The 24858-nt window shown below is 30.7% G+C and overlaps 2 protein-coding genes across 2 annotated transcripts; one reads left to right on the top strand and one right to left on the bottom strand.

The window, feature by feature from the left end:
- The first annotated feature begins 298 nt into the window (after positions 1 to 298).
- On the top strand, positions 299 to 6941 carry LOC125860014 (uncharacterized). The gene is made up of 5 exons (XM_049539903.1): positions 299 to 1107; positions 4993 to 5050; positions 5145 to 5228; positions 5339 to 5480; positions 6424 to 6941. The coding sequence occupies exons 1-5, from the start codon at positions 564 to 566 to the stop codon at positions 6793 to 6795; spliced, it is 1200 nt and encodes a 399-aa protein (XP_049395860.1). The 5' UTR covers positions 299 to 563; the 3' UTR covers positions 6796 to 6941.
- Positions 6942 to 8101: 1160 nt separating this feature from the next.
- Positions 8102 to 10660, bottom strand: LOC125860016 (probable WRKY transcription factor 60). Its single transcript, XM_049539905.1, has 5 exons — positions 10504 to 10660; positions 10343 to 10408; positions 9878 to 10240; positions 9426 to 9542; positions 8102 to 8860 (listed from the first exon to the last, which is right to left on the bottom strand). Exons 1-5 carry the CDS (start codon positions 10576 to 10578, stop codon positions 8402 to 8404), a joined length of 1080 nt encoding a protein of 359 aa, XP_049395862.1. The 5' UTR covers positions 10579 to 10660; the 3' UTR covers positions 8102 to 8401.
- Positions 10661 to 24858: the final 14198 nt, after the last annotated feature.

Below are 24858 nucleotides of genomic sequence, written 5' to 3'. Positions count from 1 at the left end.
AGGGTATAAAGTTTAAAATTGACAAGTAAAAAAAAGTTAACGAAGAAAATCCTTACTATTATTTTTCTTAATTAGCGTGAAATGAGCTAAAGTGACACTTATTATAGAACGTGAATTATTGACAGTCTTGTGCACTAAATCTCCACTATGTTTAGATTTTTGAAAATCTAATTAATAAAGTTAATTTTTAATAAAATAAATCACAGTAAAAGGTTAATATTGCGTGGCAACAGATAATTGGTTAGTTTCGATGATCACACTAAAATGCAAGTGAAGAGAGAAAGAGGCGTAGTATAATTCTCTCTCTAGAAACATCCTTAAAGAAGTCGCCGTTGGTTTCTAAGATCGGACAGTCACCATTTTCTCAATAAATTCTTCTCGCCGATAATGTATCTGCTCTCTCACTCTCTAGGGTTTTAATTCTCTACTTTCCGGTCCATACAATTACAATGCACCTTCTTTTTCCCTTCACTGTTTTACTCTTCAACCCTAGCTAAGCACAGTTGAAGAAATTCATGCTAAGTTCGACGAATTTTTAGTTACTAGGAGTTGTAATTGTTTCAATGTCTGGAGGACCTAGGGTTAAATTGATGAACAATGCTGATTCTGAAGTCCGATCAGTGCTCGGTCCGGCGGGTAACAAGGCTAGATCCGTTGAATTACGAAAGCCCGTTGAAAAGCCTGTTAAGAAGGCTGCTGAAAGTGAAGAGTCTAAGGGTAAGAAATTTGAGGGAACGGATTCCGTGCCGCAATCACGGGCGCCGGTGGCTGCTTCGAAGAAATGTGGAGGAGCTGTGCCTTCTATTTTGAGACAGCAACAGGACCATAGGTCATTGATGATGAGGCCTAATTTGTCGCTTAATGCGTCTTGTTCTTCGGATGCTTCGACGGATTCTTCTCATAGCCGAGCATCGACAACGGGGAAATTGAGCCGTGGGAGTGTGACGCCGACGGCTGGAAGAAGGAAGCAATGTAGTAGTCCGAAAGTGGTGAAGTCTGAGAAAATTGGAAAAACTGTTGGTGAAGGTCAGAGCTTGGCTTCAAGTCCCACTCCGGGTGATGCTTCGGTGATGAAGAAAAGGTGTGCTTGGGTGACCCCAAATACTGGTATGTTTAATTCTGTAATGTTGCATTTCATTTGTTGTATATGTACAGTTACAGTGTTTTGATAAGGCAAAGGCATTGTTAAATTTGTTACATAACTGTGGGGATAGCATTTGCTCTTGGTTCAATTTTTGGTCCTTCTAGTTAATCCACTAGCAGTGGAGAAAAATTGGGATATTTAGGTCTTTGCTAGAATACCAATATGTCAAGTGTAGATAGGACTTGGATTTTTGGGACACCAAACGATGAACTGAGCTAGTTCTTCATTCAGCTGAGTTAGGGGGAATTATTCCACTTCCTAGTATTAGCTAACCAATGGGTTTCATTTTGAAAATCCTTGTGTCTCCAAGCTATCATCATTCAGGCCTGCCACCGTCTGATATATACTGCTGGGCTGTGTTGGATACGAACTTGATTGCTTGTCCATCTTTTCTATCGGAAATGATGTTCCATGTTGTTGGCATGCATATATATATATATTTTCCTCGCCTAATCTAGTATTAATGCTATTAATTTTGATTATGAACTACTTCGTGGTTAATAATTGGAGATCACTTTTTATGGATAAACTTTTTCTTCTTCGGTTAAGTTGTAATGGACGTCTATTCCACTAAGCTGATGTTTTACGTGAGTTGAATCCCTAATTATATCCCTTTCCTATCTCTTGTAATGAATAAGTTTTTTATAGGGTCACTAGTCTAATGGTTGGTTTAAGGTATGAGCAATCTGGTTACTAATTGACAGTTTAGTGGGGTAAACCCCCACAAGTCAACCCAAACACCATTGTCATTCTGTGTACTAGCCAAATATCAAAAGTAGAGAACCTACAAAAAATATGGTTCTCTATGAAACTCTCAATCTTCTAAACAAATAGGGTTATCATGGATGCACTAAAGAGAAACTAGAGATTACAGATTTGCTGATTGACATTCACATGCTTTCCTCTACTTCCGTGCTCAAGATAATCTGAGAAAATATGCTCATCTTTGACAGTTCATACTAAGAATTTACCATCCTTTTCCTTGTATTTCTGAACTTGGAATTTATTGCATTCCCTTTTTCAACTTTCTCTTTTTTCTTGAGTTCATGAAGTTAGAATTTGATTCCATTCCCAGTGTTGCTTGAGGGAATGAAGAAAAGCTACTTGACCTCGTATGGGAAGAAGGTGAAATCAATTTGAAACTGATAGCATACTGTTCAGGCCCTTAGAAAGTCACTTAAGTTTCATTTTTTGTTTGATGAACATCTATGTGGAAGAGTGGTGAAATAGTGTTTTTGTGTGATGTACAGACAATGTGGAAAAATGATGAAATAGAGGGGATTTTCTCCTTCATCAAGTGGAAGGTCATCGGCATCTGTACATGACATTATCTAAGATGCCATATATGCCTAATGAGAGTGTCTGAACTGTAAACTTGATTTCCTTAGGCATTAAAAGAGGTTCCTCTGGTAAAGATCAAGCTGTCAATCAGTTTGTAGCCATGATATACCATGCATGCATGCTTCTTTAAGTACCCCCCACATGGCTCATCGTGTCACACCAGTCTTTATTTAAACTAACCACTGGCTTCATGAATTTCTTTTGAACTGATTAGTGATGAGTTTGCTAGTTCTGATGTGTGTCTTTTGCAAAAAATTTTAAGAACTGGTAACTTTGTATTCCTCAGCATTAAGGGTATGCCGTCCACCTCCAAAAGCTTACATTTACTGGAAGTAATCACAGAAGTCCTAGAAAGCCCACTAGCTGAACTTCCTCTTCTATATATTGCTGTTTACGTAAAATAATATAAAGAAGTGATAACCTTCCACTTGATCTTATTGCTAATTATTACATAGACTAGCTAGCAGCTGGCTGGAGGACAGGTATGAACACATTGCTGGTTTTGTGAGGTTCTATGAGAAAGTTTGAGGAGAATTCACCTTTTCCGTGATGTATTTGAGGATAGTGTAAAACGCTGGGAAATACATTATTGATCAATGCTCATTGAGCACTTTAACCATTTGATTTTAGGTTTCATATTCTTCTTTTATGGACTTTGCACATATTTTATGTCTCAGGCCCAAATAAAGAAAAAAGGATGTAATAGGTTGAAGGTCCGTCTACATGAATCCTTATAGTACTGAATATGCTTATGTTAAGTCCAATATTTTCTTTGAGGCATTTGAGTCTGTTTAGAATTATATATCAGCACGAAAAGAAAGAACCTTTGATGTTAAAGAATCTCAATTTATTGAGTAATTGATGAAACGGGTCAAAATCAAAGAAGATAATGGATGTTGAGGATTCAATGAAATGAAACTACACTAATGTGTTATTTTATTTCTCTTATTTAACCTTATTAATATGTGTATTGTGTATTTATGAGAAATATTTATAGAGATGGTTGCATAATTTTTATATTAGCATCCTTCTATTGAAACACATCACCAGCATCCCATTTAACATTCGTTTCCCTTTGCTTATTTTTATTCCTCTTTATCTTCTATATTGTTAAAACATGGTCAGAGGAGTGATGGAATCATATGCTTGACATTTGGAGATTTAAGGTGATTGACCATGCATGGCCTTTTAGAAGTTCCAGTCTGTCCTGCTCATGTTGCTCAGACTCATCAAAAATGCCATCGGGTGGATGTTGGATTCTTTAAAGTTTAAAAGTAGTGCATTTTTGGAGGATTTGACATGGGTGTGGCAATATTTTTGGAGAGTCCAAACAACTTGCCGCTCTAATACATAACTATTTCCAAGTATTATCAAACCATCATTGGAGATGGTCTCTCTATTCTAGTGTTTGTGGCATTCTTACCTACTTTCTGGCCCCTATGTTAAGAATTCTCATTTGCCACTTCTCCAGAGGTTTTTGAGTCTACAACTTGTTATGAGATGAACGCGTTGTTTCTAAACCTTGTTATTGGGGGTTCTCTTTTGATGAAGTAAGGTAAGCTTTCATTTGATCATCGAGAGGATACAAGGGGTAGAAAAACCATGTTAGGATCAGGGAAATTAAATCTGCTATTAATTGTTTTCTTTTAAGGGGAAGAATCATTATAGAATCATCTTGTTTCCTTTTGGCAGGAAAGCTAATGATTATAATCAAGAAAGGTCAAAGTATTACCATGTTAGGCACCATTCCTAATACTAGAACAATTACATAAGCACCCAAGGGTGTGACCTAGTTATCAGTGAAGTGGTAGGAGAATCATGAGGTTTCAGGTTCAAATTCCAGTGGAAACCACTAGTTGACTTCTCATCTAAGCCTTGATGGACAGTGTTATCCAATAATGTCCTGGTGGAAGGTAGTAGGTACCTAGTGGAATAGTCGAGATGTCCACAAGTTGGCCTAGACACCACTATCATTAAAAAAGAAAAAAGGAATCGTTATATAGAGGATAACTAAATGTGTATCCACATCTCTATTCTTGTCAAACATGTATAATGTTCTGTAATCTAGCTCTCTAACTCCAGTTTCTAGTCCTACATCATGAAACAAGTTGTACATCTTCCAACAAGTTGATCATGGTGATTTTTCCATGTGTGTAATTGATTCTAAGTACAAAGGATTCATATAGGTTTATTGTTTGTCAGGAGTCCTATTCTGGTAGTATGTGTTCTTGTATGGGTAAGTATGAGCTTAATAGAATCTCTACTTTTGGGGAAACCTTACTTCGAACAAAGCGGGAAAAGACACAGAAGACACATTTAGCAAGTCCTAGTAAGTCTGCTACCGGGGGTTAGTCCATTGTTTGTAATAGATTCTTTTATTCATCCAGTTTTTGGATTTTCCATTATATTGGTCCATGGTCATCCTTTTGCAGGATATATTATTGTAATGCTGTAGATAGTATGTTCTTATCAGTTCCCTCTGCTAATTGGTTTTGTTTTGCCAAAAGATCCATCCTATGCTGCTTTTCATGACGAGGAATGGGGAGTTTCAGTCCACGATGACAAGTGCGTACTCCTACTTTATATTTTCTCATTCTTTTGCGGTTTGTAAGCAATTAAATGTGATGGTTTTCTCAGTCTGGGTTACTACTATTTGCAGGAAGCTCTTTGAACTTCTCAGTTTATGCACTGCATTAGCTGAACTCTCATGGCCGGCAATTCTCAGTAAAAGACATATGTTTAGGTACATTACGCTCTGCACCAGTGTTTTGGAGTGCCAGAAAATGGGTTATCATTTCATATCTGGTTGCCTTACAAAAGCTGCTGCTTCAATTTGAACTATTTGTTATGCAGAGAAGTTTTTCAAAATTTTGACCCAGTTGCAGTCTCAAAACTAAATGAGAAGAAGATAGCACCACCAGGAAGTCCTGCCAGCACTCTTTTATCAGAGGTAAAGCTACGGGCAGTTATTGAAAATGCACGCCAAACCTGTAAGGTATGTGAAAGTTTTCTGTCTTATTGAGTTGTCCTTGTCTTGAAGAAGAAAAACCTTTCTTGTACAGCTAGGAGAAATTAAATTGTATTGGTTAGGATAAAATTTATGAAGCTTTCTAGTTCTTGGCTCCTTCTTCAGATTTTTCACTAGTCAAAATGTTGGTTCTTAGATATTCCACCAAGATAACTGTCAACTTTAGATAAAGTAAAAGGAGGCTCTTGGACCTTTTTAGGTAATGAAAGAAGATTGCAACGGGAAATTGCTTCTTAGCCACGGATTATTTCAAGCTCAAAAGTTTTCAGTTTAGTCGGTCTGCATTTATTGTGTCAGCTGTCTTGAGCTGAAAGTCTTGCTGTTGTTAATTCTGTTTCCCTGGAAACTGATGATTTCTGTACTGGGTGCAAATTTTCAAAATACTCGGCAGCTGCATGTGAGGTGTTTTTCTAAAGTCAGAAACTACAGTCTATAGATACGATGTGCTTATGAAATATAAGGGCATTAGTTGTGGCTTTAATAGGTATGTCATTAAAGAGAGTAGGCATATTAAATGTAGAAATGAGCTTCTGAAAGGAGAAAGAGAAACAAAACTTTATTAGAATACACTTCATTTCAAATTTAGAAAGTGTATACCCGCGATTATGGGGGTCAAAATATCTAATATTTTTTGTAAATTTTGGGTAGGGGCTTTTTACACCTGTTGAAATAGAATCTACATATTCAGAAACTACATTATAGTATTAGATCTTTTTCTTTTTGTAATTAAAATATGAAAAAAAATAAAAAATTAGAAGATTGTCATCACAGAGAGAGCCATGATTGGCTTCTTAATAGTGTCAAATAGAAGTCCTGAACTGGCTCCTTAATAGTAATTGTCAGTGAGTAGTAATTTTAGAGTTGTTACTTGAGAACGAATTTTGATATCATGCTCTTGTTATCCTCTCAGATCATTGATGAACTTGGATCCTTCGACAAATACATATGGGGTTTTGTGAATAACAAACCTATAGTTAGTCAATTCCGATATGCAAGGCAGGTGCCAATGAAGACATCGAAAGCTGAAGGGATAAGTAAAGACCTAGTTAAAAGAGGATTCAGAGGAGTTGGACCTACTGTTGTGTACTCATTTATGCAAGTAGCTGGAATCACAAACGACCATCTCATCAGTTGCTTCAGATTTCATGATTGTGTAGCTGCAACCGATGGAATGGATAAAGATGATGGCCTTGCAGCCAAGATAGAAGTGAAGCAACAACTCAAGGATGAAACTGAGATGGGCCTTATAAGAGCTATTGATGACTTCAATTTATCGACATAGTGAAATGTGTTCAGAGTAGTAGTGCAATGTAATTTATACTCCTAGTAGATTTGGTAGCTTTGCGCCCTTGGTTGCGATACAGTTGAAAGGGAGGCAAGTGCTTGTGTACAAATGACCTTGCTTATTATTTTTACCATTGCTGTGTACATCTGATCTATATCTACCATCTAGTAGGGATTGCAATGGGGCGGGAAGGGAAATTATGAAAATTTAGCACCCAAGGGTGTGGCCTAGTGATTGAAAACCTTGAGGTCTTAGATTCAAAACTCAATAGAGATTAAAAAAAAACACTAGATGATTCTTTCTATCAATCCTAGCCTTGGTGGATAGAGTTACTTGGGTACCTGTTGCTAGTGGAAGGTGGCAGGTATCCTGTGGAATTAGTCTAGGTGAGTGAAAGCTGACTCGAATGTAATCATAAAAAAATGAAAAATTAACAAGAATTAGTGGGGGAAAGGGGGGTGTACAATTTGATTTAAAATCTTAATGTAGCAGTACAAGGCCAAAATGGGCAATGTGGAGTAGGTTTTTAGGGGGGGGAAATTAAGTTACAGATTAGCTTACAGAATTATCATTGACAAATACTTTTCAACATTATGTTATGTGTGGTCTCTGGTTTACTTAGTATCACTACAAACTACTATTTTTTTATGACCTATCAAAAACTTCTTTATCTTTATAAGGTAGGAATGAGGTTGCGTACACATCATCTTCTTTAGATTTTACTTGTGAAATTATAGTGAACACGTTGTATTACTTTTTTATTCCACCGAGAAATTACATCTTGTCTTTTAAATAGGATATAAATATTGAAGCAATGACATCAAGTGGCTGATGTTAACATTTAGAAACCAATATCTATTTCAATTTAGTCTCACAATGCCCCTGAATTCCCTTATTTTAATCCCTAGATCAAGAATTTTTTTTCTACTAAAATACTGGTCAAGTAAATTCTCCCTCCTTCAATGAACCAAAAATTCAGTTTCACGTGTGGTCTTTTCTTCTTTTGACTTCAACCTGGCCTCCATTTCTTGACCTTAGTCGAATAGAAGAGAAACCAATTTAAAAAAACAAGTAGCAAATGAGCTTGTCATGCTAAAATAGTTCAAAGATATTATGATATTATCCAATTTGGATCGAATCTGTACAGTTTTTCCTAAAATACTCGCACAATTAAGAATATTCTTACCCCTTTTATGTATGATGTATCTCCTGTTTTTTCTTTTCTTTTCAGTAATCAATATAAACTTTATTCACACGCCCAAAAGAATATAACAACGTAGAGATGCCATAGTCTACACAAAAGTAAGGAGGAGAAATCCAATTATTAAATATTTATTTGAGCAAATTCAACAATTTAATTTAAGACCACCAAAAGTCTCAATCTTGTGAGACTGAAAGGCGCAAATTGAGACCTAACTAATATAGGCTGCTATAGAAAATTAGCACATTCCATTTCCACGTGCACTTACTAGTCCAACCTACTGCCTACTGTTCTCCAAAAAAAAAGACAATTATAGTAAACACTATATACAACATGTCCTAGTGGCTGCCTGTCTTTCTCCGCAACATTTCAATGTGAGACATAATTTTCGTTTTTAATTATTCATTTATCCTTAGTGTTATTATTATTTTGTAAGAATTTTCCTGATATGGCGGCGGCTAAGGCCGCTTGAAAACTTGGATCTTTAGTCAATGATGAAGCCATTTGTTCTATCAAGAAATGTTGAAACTCTGGTCTATTTTGGTGTTGTTGATGATCATTTCCTGGTGATGTACGCTTGTGACCACTTGTACTTGTATTGCTGTTCACTTTTTTGACATCATTTTGTAATGTTTTTGGTTCAGCCAAATCAAGAGTTAACATTGGTTTTGGTCCTGATGTGTTGATGATATTAGTAGTGGAACTTGGCATTACTGAAGCAGTATAATTACCCGAAACATTGTTTTTCGGGTTGAAACGGCTAGAAGGGGAAGTTGTTGTAACAGTATCCACTTTAGAATGGTTGTGTTCTCCTTCATATGTTGCTACTAGAATCGATTGGTCTTCCACGCTTCTTTGAACCTGACAAATTAACACCATTGTTAGAAAAAAAAACATTGAACTAGAAAAGACTAATTTGTGATCTATATTAGTATATATTGAATTCAAAAATTGTCTTTTATCTCTTTATCCTTGTTATTAAAGTGGATGATAAGTAAATTACAGCTTGTACTTGATGTTTACTAAAGTGTTACATCTCTAAAATACATTTAAAATGAGATGGAGGGAGTTTTAAGTTTAATTTCTTTTCAAATTTATACATAGTTCAAGTCGAAAATAATAATTAAGTTGAGTTGAATCTAGAAATGTAGCTGTGAATTCATTTCTGGCCACCAAAATACATAAAATATCTGGAAGCTGCAACTAGGAAACTTCAAGGAAAGTTGGGTTACCTAATTATTTAATTACTCCTACTTGTTCAGTTGTTTCCTAATCGAAAATGACTTGGGACATTTCATACTATTTCTTAGCATTCATTTTGGTTTTACTTTGAATAAATATTAGTTCAATGAAGTAAATTAATTCAGAATGAGTAAACTTGTACATTAGGCTCTAAAATTGTATTACTAATTAGTATTAGCTGTACCTTTTTTTTAACGGGGCAGGTAGGAGCAAAAGAGCACTTGAAATAAGCTCTTGGAGATGGGTTGTCTCTTGTTACTTTCTGTCCATATTTCCTCCATTGATATCCATCTTTCACTATCTGCAACAACATTAACTTTCCCATTAGAAAAACAACTTAAATACTGAAATCAGCTATGAACTTTGTCGTTGATATGTTACTTTATAGCTCATTATATTGTTAACATAATTTTTTGATAATCTATGGTATATTCTAATATGTTGTTAAATAAGATTAGCTGTCATTTAACTATAGAATTTGTCTGGCGCTCGTGGACAAATGAAAAAGAATTACTATCTCCATTTTAATTTATTTGCCTTGTAATTTGGCACTAAGTTTACGAAAAGATTTTTGAATTGCAAATTATAAATTGAAACAGGAGAAGGAATTAATAAGAAAGTGTTGGAGAAACTTACAAGAGAAGTATCAGATGGTTCAGTTCTCATATAAACTCTAGAAGTCTTAGTTTTAATGTGTTCTTCTCTTGGTTTCTTTGGAGATGAATCTTCATCACTTGAACTGCTCTCTGAATTCAACACTTGAACTGACGATTTCACAATTTCATTATTATTATTATTATTGTTTTCAACTTTTCTTTTCTTCGATCCATCGCTGTTCTGATCCTGATCAGCTCCACTAGTACTACTATTCTGCTTGCTCAAATATTCCGTCAATTGATTCCTCAATGAATTGTAATTCTGGCACATAACTGTAAGCATCTCCGTCAATTTCTTATTTTCAGCATTTACTCTATTTAGTTCCTCCATTAAATTACCTGTCTGGACAAAACAACACAAAATTCAAAAATCAGCATTTACTCATATAAACTTCAAATTCTAGATCTGCCATTGTAAGAAATCGGAGAAGAAGATTTTACAAACCTCATCTTTGTTAGGTAGTACGGGATCTCTTCCAAGTCCAATGAAATTACTCTCAACTTCCTGTTTCTGCAAGGAAAGTGAAATCATCAGATTAAACAACAATTACGCAAATTATATCAATACATGATTATAGTGTATATTGTAAATTCACTTCCACATACCGGTAATTCATCGGAAACTCGAAGAGGTCTAAAGTTCAAATCCAAAGAAGTATCAACTAAACTGGTGAATTCCATTTGCTTTAATTTTGATTGAAATTTGTAAGAGAGAATAGGAAGGTATGTAATTGGGGGTTTGAAGTTTGGAAGCTGAAGCGCTTTGCCCATTTTGCACAGCTTATTTATAGTTGTGAAAAACGTGAACTGATGGGATGTTAAATTGGAATATTCAGAAAATAATTAAAAGTAGTACTCCCTCTGTCCCATTTTATGTGGCAACATTTCTTTTTTGGTCAGTCCCAAAAAGAATGTCACATTTCCTTATATGGAAAGTATTTAAAGATACAATTCCTTTTTTATTCTTGTTGATCCCACTTAATCTTAAAATAATACTCCAATACATTTATGAGGAGAGAGAAATTGAGTCTACTTTTTAAAAGGACAATTTGATAAACATTTCAAAATCTTCATTTATTTCTTAAACTCCGTGCCCGATCAAATGTTGCCACATAAAATGGGACGGAGGGAGTACTAATTAATTGAGTGAGTTTGCTTTTCTTGTCGGCCCATATCTTCGTTTGAATTTCTTTCTTACTAGTCAAAGTCAAGCCTGTACCAAGGAAACTAGAAAGAAACACATTGTATAAGACAAAACACATGAAATGAATTCTTATATCAGCTCACCGAGTATATGACCTTTAATAGAAGAATATAAAATTAGAATAGAAGGTTGATAAATAGTCAAACGTATTTTTTCTCCATTCCTAAGTATTAGTATTAATATTGTATTAACTCGTTCATTTTTTTATTGCTATGGTGTTTGGATCACTTTGAGCATACCTCGACTTATTTCATGAGATACTTAACCTCATGATGCTCAATTCACATTATTGATCACTAGACCCCATGCTTAGATGTAACTTATCGTTAGATTTCTATTATTACCTAATGTATCTTGAGTCTCATTAATCTTATTATCTTGTTGTTATTTCTGTTTGTTGTGATTAGCGTTTTTTCATCTTTCTTTGAGGCGGGGACTCATAATAATAACTTCTCTATCTTCTCATAATAAAAGTAAAATCTATATAAACATTATTCCTTTAACACTCCACTTATAAGATTATGTTGATTTGCACTCAGGGGTGAGACCTAGTGGTCAATAAAATGGTTGAGATTTATGAGGTCTCAAGTTCAATTTCTCCGGTGGAGACAAATTAAAAAACAGTACTAGGTGATCATTTCCATATGTCATAACCTTGATGGACAGAGTTATCTGATACCTATTAATTATTATGTGAAAATTGATCCAAATACCACAATTATTATTTTTTAAAATACGATGGTTTTGTTGTTTACAATATGAAGGGATTTTAATTCATATGGTATGGGCAGAGGATGGAGGATAAGATAATAGTCTTCGTAAATAAATAAATAGAATTTTTGTTTTGGTTCAATCTTCTTATCTAATTTTGTCACGTCAGCCGACATGCCTGTTTATAAATTAATAAAAAAAGAATATGATAGAGTTGTACCGTCTATTTATTTATTTTCTTTATAAGTAGGGTAATGTGGGTTTTCTTTCCAATCACGTTTCCAATAATATTTTCCACGTTATCTCTAATATTATTTAATTCCCCGGCAAGGTCTGAACTTTATGACTTACCCATTTTTTTATTAAAAAAATTACATTGAAAAACAGGAATACTAATTCATCAATTGATATGTACAATACGCGTTCTATATGTGTATTTCAATATGGATTTAAGTTATATACAAATACTTTTTGTATTATCAATTCAACTTGATTCGTTATAACAGGTTATTCTTTTATTTTTCAGATTATCATAGCACACTTACTGTAAAAAAAAATTATAATGATTATAAGTGATCTTAAAAGATGGTACAAAAAAAATTAATATATTGACCACATGATGTGTGAATGAGATTATTTTAATCTTAAATAATTTGATAAGCTATTGATATAGTTAAAACGTGCTTGAAAAAACTTAATTCAACTTTCTTTAAATGGGAGGAAATTAAAATTTTCTCGATCTAAGTTTAAAAGTTTTAGAGGAATTATTTATTTCTTTTTGACTATCAATTAATCTATATATAATTGTATTTTAATTCAAAATGTCATGTCGATTGAGAAAATCTAGACTTTATAGGAAGAAAATTAATTTTTCATAAGCATTTAATTTTCTAGACTAGATAGAGAAAATTCATAATACATGGACGGCATGATAGACTATGAGCAAGAGTTGAATTTACACTTAAGAATGATATAAGGGGAAGAAAAGAAAAAAGAATCCTTCAAAATTGTCAATATATTTCATACGAGAAGACTTTTCCAATGTAGCTTCAAAATAGTTACTTTTGCAAGTCTTTTCCTTTTTTGGGGTTGTTTAGTATACTGGACAATCATAGATAATAAGTTTTATGATTTAAAAAAATAGTGTTTTGAGGGTTTTTCAATTCAATTCAAAAATTATTTTCTACTCTCTAGTAAAAATAAAAGATATTTTTTCAAAAATATTTTTCGTTAATAAATCAAACACTAAAAAAATTTTCCGAAAAATATTTTCTACTCACCAACCTGAGAAAATAAGTCAAAAATCTACTTGTTTTTCAGGAAAACATTTTCCTCCATACCAAACACACCCTAAAAGTGAAATATTCTCATGGACAAACAAGTTTATATTATTGGAGTATATAAATCAAACTCAAAACCTAAATACACAGCATAGTACTTAATTAGTCGTATTTCATCAAATGATCAAATAGCAAAATGTTTTTTTTTTCAATAAAAACGTGAGAAAAAAAAACAGTGGATTCATGAATTTCGTAGCCATAGGGATTAACTTGATTTCTACGGTAATACAGAAAAGGGAAAAATTAAGAAAAATGAGAAAATTAATTGAGTCAGATGCAATGAACGGTAAACATCGTGTCAAAGTTGCTAATTAGAAAAAAAAAAGTGTGATAAGTACAAATTAAGTCTTTTAACTATGTGCGGTTAGTAGTTAAATTAAAGTACATTTTAGTTAGACAATGGATTAGTGCCAGATTAATAAGTAACTTAACTATATATATGATTGCTAATTAGTTTTTTTCAACTCTAAAATTGACCTTGACATTGACTAATTGGCTTCCACTTGTTTCACATTTTATTTTTATTCATTAAAAAAAAAACCACTTCAACGTCTTTCTCACTTTCTTAATAAAGATTACTTTTTTAATTTTTCTCTTTTCAATTATATTACGTAAAATATTAATTGACTCTTGCCAAAACTAGTGGGTTTGTTCCATAACCTCTCAAGTCTTAACTGATTTTTAACGTACCTTTTACTTCTTCCGTTTCGTTTCATTTTACCTGGCTGTGACATTTTTCTTAAAAAGTAGTACATTTATTAGGGGTTAATTAATTTTATTAATTGTTTGAAAATTTTAAATTTAATCATTAACTAAGTATTTTATACCGTTGTTTGATGACAAGGGGTAGTATTGAATCTTTCTTGATTTGATAAAACAAACAAACAAATATATATATATATATATATATATAAGAGAAGTAAAATAAAATAGAAAAAAATACATATTTATTTATTTATTTTCTCTCCAATTGAACGACATATGTATATATTAATATCATATACAGATTATTAATATAGACCAAAAATTGAAAAACATAGAAAAATTGTATTTCAAATCGACCTAAAAAAAGTGTGATTGAAAAGACTGCATAGAACTAACTTTATCTTATGGAAATTGAAACCCCTCCCTGACATAATAATAGTCTAAATGGATAATTAATTAGGTAGTTTTTTTTTTTAAGAACAAACATGTAAATTGCATAGACTTCAATTATTTTGACCTTTAAAAAAGTCTCCTACGTAATGAGAAATGTAAATTGCATAGACTTCGATTATTTTGACCTTTAAAAAAGTCTCCTACGTAATGAGAAATGCATTGAGAACTAATTCCATTTTAAGGCTGCAATGATGGAAGACTTTCCACCTTTTTCTCTTTGATATTTTTTATTTTTTTACAAATAATTATGTTTTTTATACTTGATCTCCACTCTGTTGATTTAATCAAAAAATTAAATGATTTGATGGATCTTTTTTCAATTGTTTTTAACCTCTTTGTATAAATTTTATCATCATTTTCACGATAAATATTAAAAAAATTTACTCCGTCACTAATCCTAAAGTAAGAAATAATAATCTCAACTTGGAGTATGCGGATGCGTCATATAATGTGAGGTCATGGAACTAATGACGGTGAAATTAAAATAATTAATGAACTAAACCTAGGTCCAGTCGAAGACTTATTTATTTTAATAAAATAATAATTTAGCATGATGCACCTGCAGGAACCATGACTTAGTCAGCCAGCCACTTAAAATTAGTTGGTGAACATTCATTGAATTGAAGGCTCATATAAAACATATGGTTACGTACATAGAATTCTTTTAATTTTCTACGTGTGTTCACACATTATTCAACATTCATGAACTAGGCTTAAATAAATTATTTTGTCGTCCACATCCATTTTACACTAAAAATTGTACACAATGACTTGTCTAAATTTCAAAAGTTGAATGTTTAGAATAATTAACAAGACTAGAAAAATACACTAGGATTAAATTGGATTGAAATTCAATTCAACCAAGCGTGCGTGCGTGCGTCTAGTCTTTTTTTGCTTATATTTTCCAAAACATAGGTCTTAGACTATTATTATTTGATATAAATTATAATTATTAGATTCTGATGATTAATTTTTAGCAAGCAAATGGGTTGTTGAATTATGACCTTTATTTTCATTTTCTTTTTGTAGGTACCTTCCACCCCCCACTTGAATGTTCTTGTCTTATATCATTTGTTTCTAATTCTTGTATTTCACTTTTATAATTCGATTTAGTGGTTGAAATAAAAAAAATTATTAAAAGATTAAAAATAAAAGATACATGTATGCGAAAAAATCAAAGAGAATTCAATATCTATGAACTTTCTCGGTCCTATCTAACTGACTGATTCCACTCTTGATTGTATCAATAAGTTCTTTCCCAATTCTAAATATATGATATACTAATAACATAATTCATTAGATGTGTTTTTCTATATACCAATATTAAATTTGGAGTACTTTCTTAAAAGAAAAATTCGAAATTCGTCATTACGTGGCTAATTTCTACCAAAGTGGACAGAATTTTTTAAAAAAAATTATAAATTCTATATTCGCCTCTAATTTCACCGATAGCCAACAAAAAATCTTTTAAGTGTCTAAATTAGTTGTAAAAAAAAACAGTGGCAAAACATTGTCTGTGATGCATAGTCGATAAAAGTTGGAAATTTATGCACCGAAAGCAGCACAAGTTTGACACGCTTTTCCCCTAATTTGTTTCACTCTCATGTCATTTTAATTTATTTGTCCTATTACATTTTTTAATTTATTAATTTTCTTTTAAAAAAAGGAAGAGGGCTTTTTTCAGCAAATTTCAATTTTAACTTCCCACATGATATGTTTAAGATCACAAGATTTAAAAAAAATGATATATTTAATATATCTTTAGTTTAATATCACAAATTCAAAAAATTTCTTTATTTTTTAAATTTCATATCAAATTATAATTGGACAAACATATTGAAACGAATGAATCGATATAGTAATTATCTTTAAATTATACGTACTATTTTTGAGTCTCAAAGTCATGCAGGACCTAAAATTAACTTTTGTGTGGTCACTGGTCACAAGTCTTCTTCTTCACCAGTTACATCCCAACATTCTAAAGGCTCTTCCCACTATTTTTTTTTTGCTTTTTACCAAGTCGATGGGGTCGCCTAATTAAAAATAAATAAATTAAAAATATAGACATCAATGTTTTGGTTTTACTGTGCAATTTAATAATAATAGTAATAACAACACTAATAATAATAATAATAATAATAATAATAATAATAATAATAATAATAGTAATAAAAGACTTTTTTTTTTTTTGAGATGTTTAGCTCACGTACGTGAGGAAATATGTGGGGCAAATTAAAGGCTCGAAAGTGAGTTCTTCTATTTGACCAAAATAAAGTGTAGAAAAGTATTACTACTTCATTTTCTCATTAAATCGTTTTTCTTTGATTAAGATACTTCACACTTGTTTTACTGATTTTTATAAAAATAAAAATATGTAAATTATTTCCTAAAAAATTGAGGAATTATGTCACCGATTGACATAAATAAATTAGATTTTTAAATTATTGTACGTATTGTCCAATCTTGTTGAAACATATCACTACGTAGAATAAACGGAAAAGAGCCAAAAATACTCCTGTACTACTTGAAAAGGTTTAAAAATACCCCTCATTCATCTATTGGGCTAAAAATATCCCTCAGTCAACTTTTTGGTCCACTATTACCCTTTGAACTAACAGTCTTATATTTTTTAATTATTATTATTATTGATTATTACGTGACATATTTTCATTGGATAAATTTAAATTCCAACCCACCAAACTTTCTCCTACCCACCGGACAAACCCAATTAAAAGATCCATCAATAATTAAAAAGATTAAATCATTTTTCTCCCCTTTTTCTTATTTTTCTTCATTACATTTCTTGCTCAAAAAAGTACATCAAAATTGCTACCAGGTGTATTTCTGTTAGAATTATGCTACTATATATTTTTGTTGATTATCGATTTTTCCTTGTTTGAAAGGTAATGAAATTACTAAGTAATAGAAGTCAAATAATACATGCATTTATTAGTTTGGTGAATAGCTCAATATTTATGAGAGATTTTCCAATTATTTTCTAATTTCGGAGAAAAGAAATACTCCCTTCGTCCATTTTTAATTGTCATATTGTATTTTTTCAAAAGTCAATTTGACTAATTTTCAAAGTGAAATTAGATTACCTTAATTCGCTATTTTAAACAAAAAAAATTAGATATTCAAAAACTGTACAAAAAGTATTACAAATTGCAATTTTTTACATATAATATGATAAGAAAATACATCGTAAAATATTAATCAAAGTACTTATCATTTGACTCTAAAAAGAAAATTATAGGGAATAATGTATTTTAAAGGTATATATGTGTCCACGTGTACATCATAAACATTGTATCATTATAAATAGTAATGTGTCCATGTGGACACATATATACCTTTAAAATACACTATTAAATAGTGCAGGGGGTAAAAAATCCTCCATAAAATTTGATATCGTAAAAAAATTTTCAGCTAAAATTAAAATATTTTTCAGACCTTTTTATCAAACTATAACCATTAAAAGTAAAACGGAAATAGTACCATTAAATACGAAATTACCAAATTTCAAAAATTGTGGACGGTTTGACTATGTATAAGGAAAAATAGGCAGCTGTGGCCTTGAACAGAAACACAAAGTTATCCGACAATGTATTCTAACTGTAGGGTCCTTAAAATTGAGTTATAATCATTATACCTCTTCTTATTCAATTTATTTATCTAATTTTAATTTGACACGTAATTTTAAAAAATAAAAATTAAATTTTATGATCTTAAATTAAAAATATATAAAATATGTCAAAGTATTTTTCTAATGATCTTAAACATATATGGTAAAAAGTTATATATAACAGAAGATTTGTCTTTGTTTTTTTTTTTTGAAACAAAGTAAAAAAAAGAAAGTAGGACAAACAAAATTGTAAAGGGAGAGCCCTATAGAAGACTCCAAATTTTAATTTTTTGTATACATTTGCCACCGTGGTCCGTACTACCTAATTATAAGCTTAATATTTTGATTTTTTTTTTTAATCAATTTTGATTTTTATTCATAAAAACATAGTGCCAAAGAGACTGGAGAATTTAATCCACTTGTATTGGCTGTGATGGCATGGATGATATCATATAATAAATAATATATTACTATATAGTCTCCTCCCATTTATTTTTCTTTTGTCAAAACTCAAGTCAAAGAATCAACAACGTACGTCGGTTGTGGTTTTATTTTTCCTCAAAGTCATCCAGATTCATAATGCAATAGTAGTATTTTTTATAGACTTAATATTTTTGGACCAGACAAATATCAGGTCTTAATATGAACAACTTGCCATAATATTTGTATACAGAAATTAAATCTCAACATCATATGAAGAACTTGGTAGAAACTTCAGCAAGCCAATTTGAAGACAACGACTAACGTTTTATATTTATTATATGATAGAAGGTTTGGATATATGTCATGCATGCACTAAGCTGAATTGTATGTAAAGATAAAAATTAAATGACTTTTAAAGTGAACTTGCAACTTTCACTTGTTTTCATAAATTATACTATATATATGTGGGCATAATTAAATCTAATTCACTCATACCAAAATTGATCGAACTCAAAACTTCTCAAGTTAGGATGGATGGATTTCAACCATTCAACTACAATTCATTTGACGTTTTCATGATATTGCTGTTTATTTATAACAGAATACATGTAATATCCGAACTAAGAGTATATATGTACATTAAAAACATAAAGGACAATTATATTTATGTATTACTATTATTTATAAAATACTAGCTAGTATTTTATCTGTTTTATTTAATTACCACATAACACATATATATTAAACTCTGTACATGACATCTCAGTTGTTTTTGTTGAGTTATAACTTATAGGGAAAAGAGTCTGAAAAATACTTTAACTTTGGCTGAAATTGTTATTACAATATCAAACTTTATGGAGGACCTTTTACCCCTCTGCACTATTTAATAGTGTATTTTAAAGGTATATATGTGCCCACGTGAACACATTACTATTTAAAATGATGAAATATTTATGATGTCCACGTAAACACATATATACCTTTAAAATACACTATTAAATAGTACATGGGGTAAAAGGTCCTTTCCAAAATTTGGTATCGTAACAGCAATTTCGACCAAAGTTGGAGTATTTTTCAGACCTTTTTCCCTAACTTATAATATGTAATTCATACATTATCTTAATGTTTTACGTTAGTTGTTTGAATTATTTACATGGTATTAGAAAAATATTTTAATAAGTGTGCATTCAAGTACACAATCCACATACATGTAATATTCTAAATTGTGTTACATGTTTGCTTGTGCTTACGCCTTACGGAATCAATAATAACCCTTGTATAATTTGAACTATTTTGCATTGTGTAGGAACAAATCTGTTTTTTACCCCTTGCGATGTATACCTATGTACATGTATTGAAATTAAATACTTCTGTATTTAATAAAAATAATAATGACATAGTTAAAATAATATTGTACGCCAGACGCATTTTTTACCCCCAACTATTGAAGATGACAAGTTAAATAACATATTTAATTTGGACTTCTTCCCATTTTTAAATTAAGTTACACATATGGAGAAATGCTGATGTTTCTTTTTCAAAAAATTAAATATATTTTTTCCGATTCAAAATCTAAAAATAATACATGTTAAAAATTCTAGATGATTTTCTTATATTCAAATCATAATTAAGGGATTACGTTCACTATTTTTTCCTCAATTTGTCATGCTATGTGTTAATGTGTGTGTACATATAAGAGCTTTTCTAAAAATAGTACAGCAAATTATTTCAGTCATTTTTTCAAAATGTTGATCTCTTTATTTGATTGTTCAAAAAGAACAAAAAAACACCATGCATCTCCTTTTTCATATGTCGGGAAAATGTCGTTCTGTGCTACAGAAAATATTTTCAAGCTAATATGTCAAAGCATATTTTCAATTACTTAGTAGGCATTTGGCCATGCAATATCATATCACAATATGATATCGTGAGATGAAATCAGCATTTGAACATGCGATTTTACGCTGATTTCATCTCATGAGATGTGATTCCATATTCTCCAAAAATCATGATATGGAATTATATGGGAATTCCATATCATGATTTGAGATATTTTAATATAAAAATTGATTCACGAGTTTATATTTTGTTAAAACAACCCCACATTTATATCTACTAACCATTTATTCATATGTAAATAAAATTTATAATCACATCATTACTTTTTAAAATTTATTATTCTCACCGACATAAAATTTATTATTCTCACCAACATATAGTCACTTTAACTCACACCAACCGATTGTTAAACTGATGAAATATTTATGGTCTATGAGCATGAAAATATAGTTGCGGATGATATTGACCAACAAATGCCTCAAAGTAACAATGTTGGTTCGTCTTCTTGGTCACATGATCGAGGAATGCAAGTTCAACGTGAGGAAATTGTCCGTACTATGTGGGAGGATTATATTAAAGACTAGTACACTAAAATTTATGTTCAATTTTTTTTATTAAATTAAAGTTACATGAAACAATTACTTAAGTGGAGAACAAATAACTTTGTAATAATTTATTATGCGGTTTTATAAAAAAAAATTTATTTGATAAGATTGAATAAACAATTGGGGTTATTTTGATAGTTTTACAGCTTATGAGATTTTTATGTTTGTGAGAAAATATACAACACAAAAATTCCATATCGCATGTTCAAACAAAACTTCAATTTCATCTCATGATTCCATATCGTATGGCCAAACGGGCCCTTAATATCCCACCGTCCAAATCAGTTATTACGTTTTTCTTTTCGAGAGTCATGATCTTAATTAAGTTTCAAAGCTATATTATATTATAATATTTAGAAATACTTGAAAGTTGAAATTAATATCCTTTAAAAACTATATGAAAAATTTTATAATTAGCAAATTCCTTCATATCAATATGATTTAAGAAAATAAAATTTTATATTATTTGACTTTTAGAAAACTGAAAAGTAAAATATTTTGAAATAGAAATCCAATAAAAATGAATTATAGAGCCGAATTCGGAACAGTAGGTCACGGGTCACGTTGGTTGTTACAAAATTGTGACATAAATGGAAAGAAAAACACGAAATATACACTGTAAAGCATTGACATACGGAAGAAATCAACTTAATCAATAACACTTTTGGTCATGGTGTACACGTGGAAGCACGTCGATATGCCCACGTTTTCTTATCATCAAATGTCCTACTAGACTAAGTCAATTACAACTTACAAGTGGCAGTGAAATCGTTTCACATTTAACCAGGAGTCTTGAGTTATGATATAGAGAAAAAATTATTGAGAACACAACTATTAAATGAAACATGTAGCACGTGATTCAAATATAATCAGAATGTAAATATTAATTTCGGAGATCAAGTGAAAAATTAGAAAATAGCATATGGTCATTTTGAACACATGGAAAAATAGGAGTTCTATTTAGCCCATAGGGCATAGCACCCACCCACCCACCCCCAAATAAAGATTCTTGATTTGAGTTAGCACTTAACTAGACAATAAAATAATTAGCTAGGATATGTGTGTTTTTGTGCACGTTTTAGTGAAGGAGTTTCTAGCACATGATTATTTGTTTTTTGGTCGAGCTGTTGGGTGATGATGAAAGCTTTTTATTTAAAAAACACAATATTTTTGAGTGATTGTAGCAACTTACTTTTGATAATTTAATGAACTTTCTGTTGCTTTAGGGGATTTGTTTTTTAATTGCTACTTATTAAGTGTGAATTGTGAGGTTTTTGTCTTGTCTTTATTTATAGAGTATTTATTTATATTGATTGCAGCAACTCCTAATCATTTGATACATAATTTGATTTAAGTGAAGACTAGTTTAATTTATTATTTATTACTATATATAAAGTAAAAAGGTTAAAGGACTGTCTCCATGTTAACTTATTAATATAAAGATAATTATCTTTATGCATTGTGTTGATTACAACTCGCCAAATTAATTAATAATAAACAAAATTCAGAGGATTTACCCCGGCCACCTTACCTTATTTTTTATTATTTTATAAAGACTCTTGATTTGGAGTGAGTTCCTAGCTAGAAAAAATAATTAGGATATTACTTGTGTTGCTGTGCAAGGAGTTCGATGAATGAATGGAATATTGGGCACCTTATAAGATTTATATGGTGTAAATTTCATTTATGACATATAATTAATTTATAAATAATTAGTGATATGTTATAACCCGTAATTAAACTATTATAAGCAAGAATTTTTTAAAAGTAGATTTAAAACCTGTAATATTTACTCTGAAATGTGTATATGGGGTGATTTTTCCATTTATATATGATGTGGCCCCCTAGGAAATCGAACCGTTGTGGGATGGAAATACCCCTGGTCCATAAATGTGTATGCAGCGGATCGGAAAGTGGAACTCCAGATAAAGAATATTTGGATCCGGGGTTGGGAAGAAGGGGATGATGAATGAAATGTTCCACATCAGATGAATGAATAAAATCCTGGATTTTTTTGAAACATTTGAAAAATCCTCCTTATTTGAGTCAACTTTTGAGGTATGAATTGGATCTAAAGTCCAACAGAGTTTTAGCACATTTCCTTATTTGTTGAGCTACAATTATATTCTAGCTGTCAATGACGGATACTTCTTTGGCATGTTTGGTAGTTCACGTTTGTTAATTAAAAAAACACATTTTGAATATTTTATAGATCAGTTGGATTGAATTTTGGAGACTTTTTTTAAATACAAACAAAAAATATAATAGAAAATACAGAAAATAAATAGTCCAATACACACGTTGTTTAATGCTGATCACTTAAAAATTAATTAACGTGATGTGGTTTTCACGTTGTCGATGTGGATAGTCACTAAAAAATAAATAGAGGTGCCAATCCAACATTTGTTTAAATTTTATTATTAAAAAATGTTTTTTTTTCAAAGATATTTTATAAAAGTAGTAGTTTCTAGCTAGGTATTTTTTTAACCAATGCCTTATATAAATGGGCAAAAAATATAAGTATACAAAATAAGCACCTTAATAACCACTATATAACAATAGTTTTATTTTTCACCACTATAGCAATAGATTTTTTTCAAAAACATACAATAATATTAATAAAAAGAAAATGAAACAAACTTAGGAGAGATTATTATGACCCACGATTTTTTCTTCTTTTCCAAGATTTTTTCTCATTTTTTTTATTTACCTTCCACAATCAACTCAAATTGTTATACATTCTCTTTCATAAAAAAAGAAGGTATTTTAACTAAATTAAAATTCTCTACCTCCTCTATTATGAAAGTTTGTACAATTATTGATATGAACAATGATTCAATTCTAATTCAATACAACAGACGATGAGATGCAACAAGTATGTGTTGATAAATACGTTGAAATTGGTGATTGTTATTTGTTTTTTTTCGTTATTGTTATTTTATGATCTGAAAATAGTAGTGTTGTATGTGATGAGTGTTGGTGTATTTGATATAGTATAGATAATTTATTATACATCAAATTCGGTTGGTGTATGTGTAAGCACGGCTAAATTGATGATTTGTTAACATAATGAATTTAAAAGATTTGATATTTTTTTCGTGCTTGTTATTTTGAAATCTGATCATATTTAGATATTTAGCTTCTTTATTTTGCGATAGATGTGTTGATATATTTTAGATAACTTATATACACCAACTTTGTTGGTGTATGTGTATATGTTTGTGGTATACGTCATTGTTGTTAATTAACTTGGTAATTTGTAGTGTATGTGATATTTGGTTGGATTAAGGTATATACATTGAAATCTTAAAATAATTATAGTGTTTAAATTACTGATTAGTTTATGTTGGTGTATTTCATACCAAAATAACAACCAAATTGTTATACTATCTCAATAGTTAAAGTTATTTTGTATAGCAACGTCATCATTGTTTCATCATATTGTGTACCAAAAAATAAACCAATCTTTTATACTGAATTAAATTGAAAACACCATTTTGTGTTATATATATATATAAAATATGATGGTGTAGCGAATATATTTAGATATTTAGCTTCTTCTTTTTTTGATAAATGTCTTGGTGTTAGTATATGTACACCATTCATGTACGCTATAATTAATGTGTAAAATTTAAAAACTCTTTAAATCAAATTTATTATACAAATAAATTGATAATTCTTGGCTAGTTTGTGTTGTAAATGGTGGTGTATATCATTCATTAAATATCATATTGAAGTGTACATCAAAATTTCACCACAATGTACACCTTTATTAAATTTTAGCTTTGAATTCTTTTTTGTAAATAATTTATATTATAATTTGACATATTGATATACATTTGAATGTTTCTAACTATTTATGGAATTGTGCCGCAGGAATGTATGTTTGCAAGGGTGATATATGACGCAACGATCAAATATGATCTATATATTTGAGTTGATGTTATATAATAGTGTACACCATTATGTGGAATCAAATTATATACTAATAAAATTGTCTTTACGAATAAACAAAATAATGAAACCATATTGTATATCAATTAACACCATAGTATA

The sequence above is a fragment of the Solanum stenotomum genome, chromosome 3, assembly GCF_019186545.1.
Source record: "Solanum stenotomum isolate F172 chromosome 3, ASM1918654v1, whole genome shotgun sequence".
NCBI classification, from domain to species: domain Eukaryota; kingdom Viridiplantae; phylum Streptophyta; class Magnoliopsida; order Solanales; family Solanaceae; genus Solanum; species Solanum stenotomum.
The sequence above is the reverse complement of the archived record's forward strand: the minus strand, read 5'-3'. Positions and strand labels throughout refer to the sequence as shown.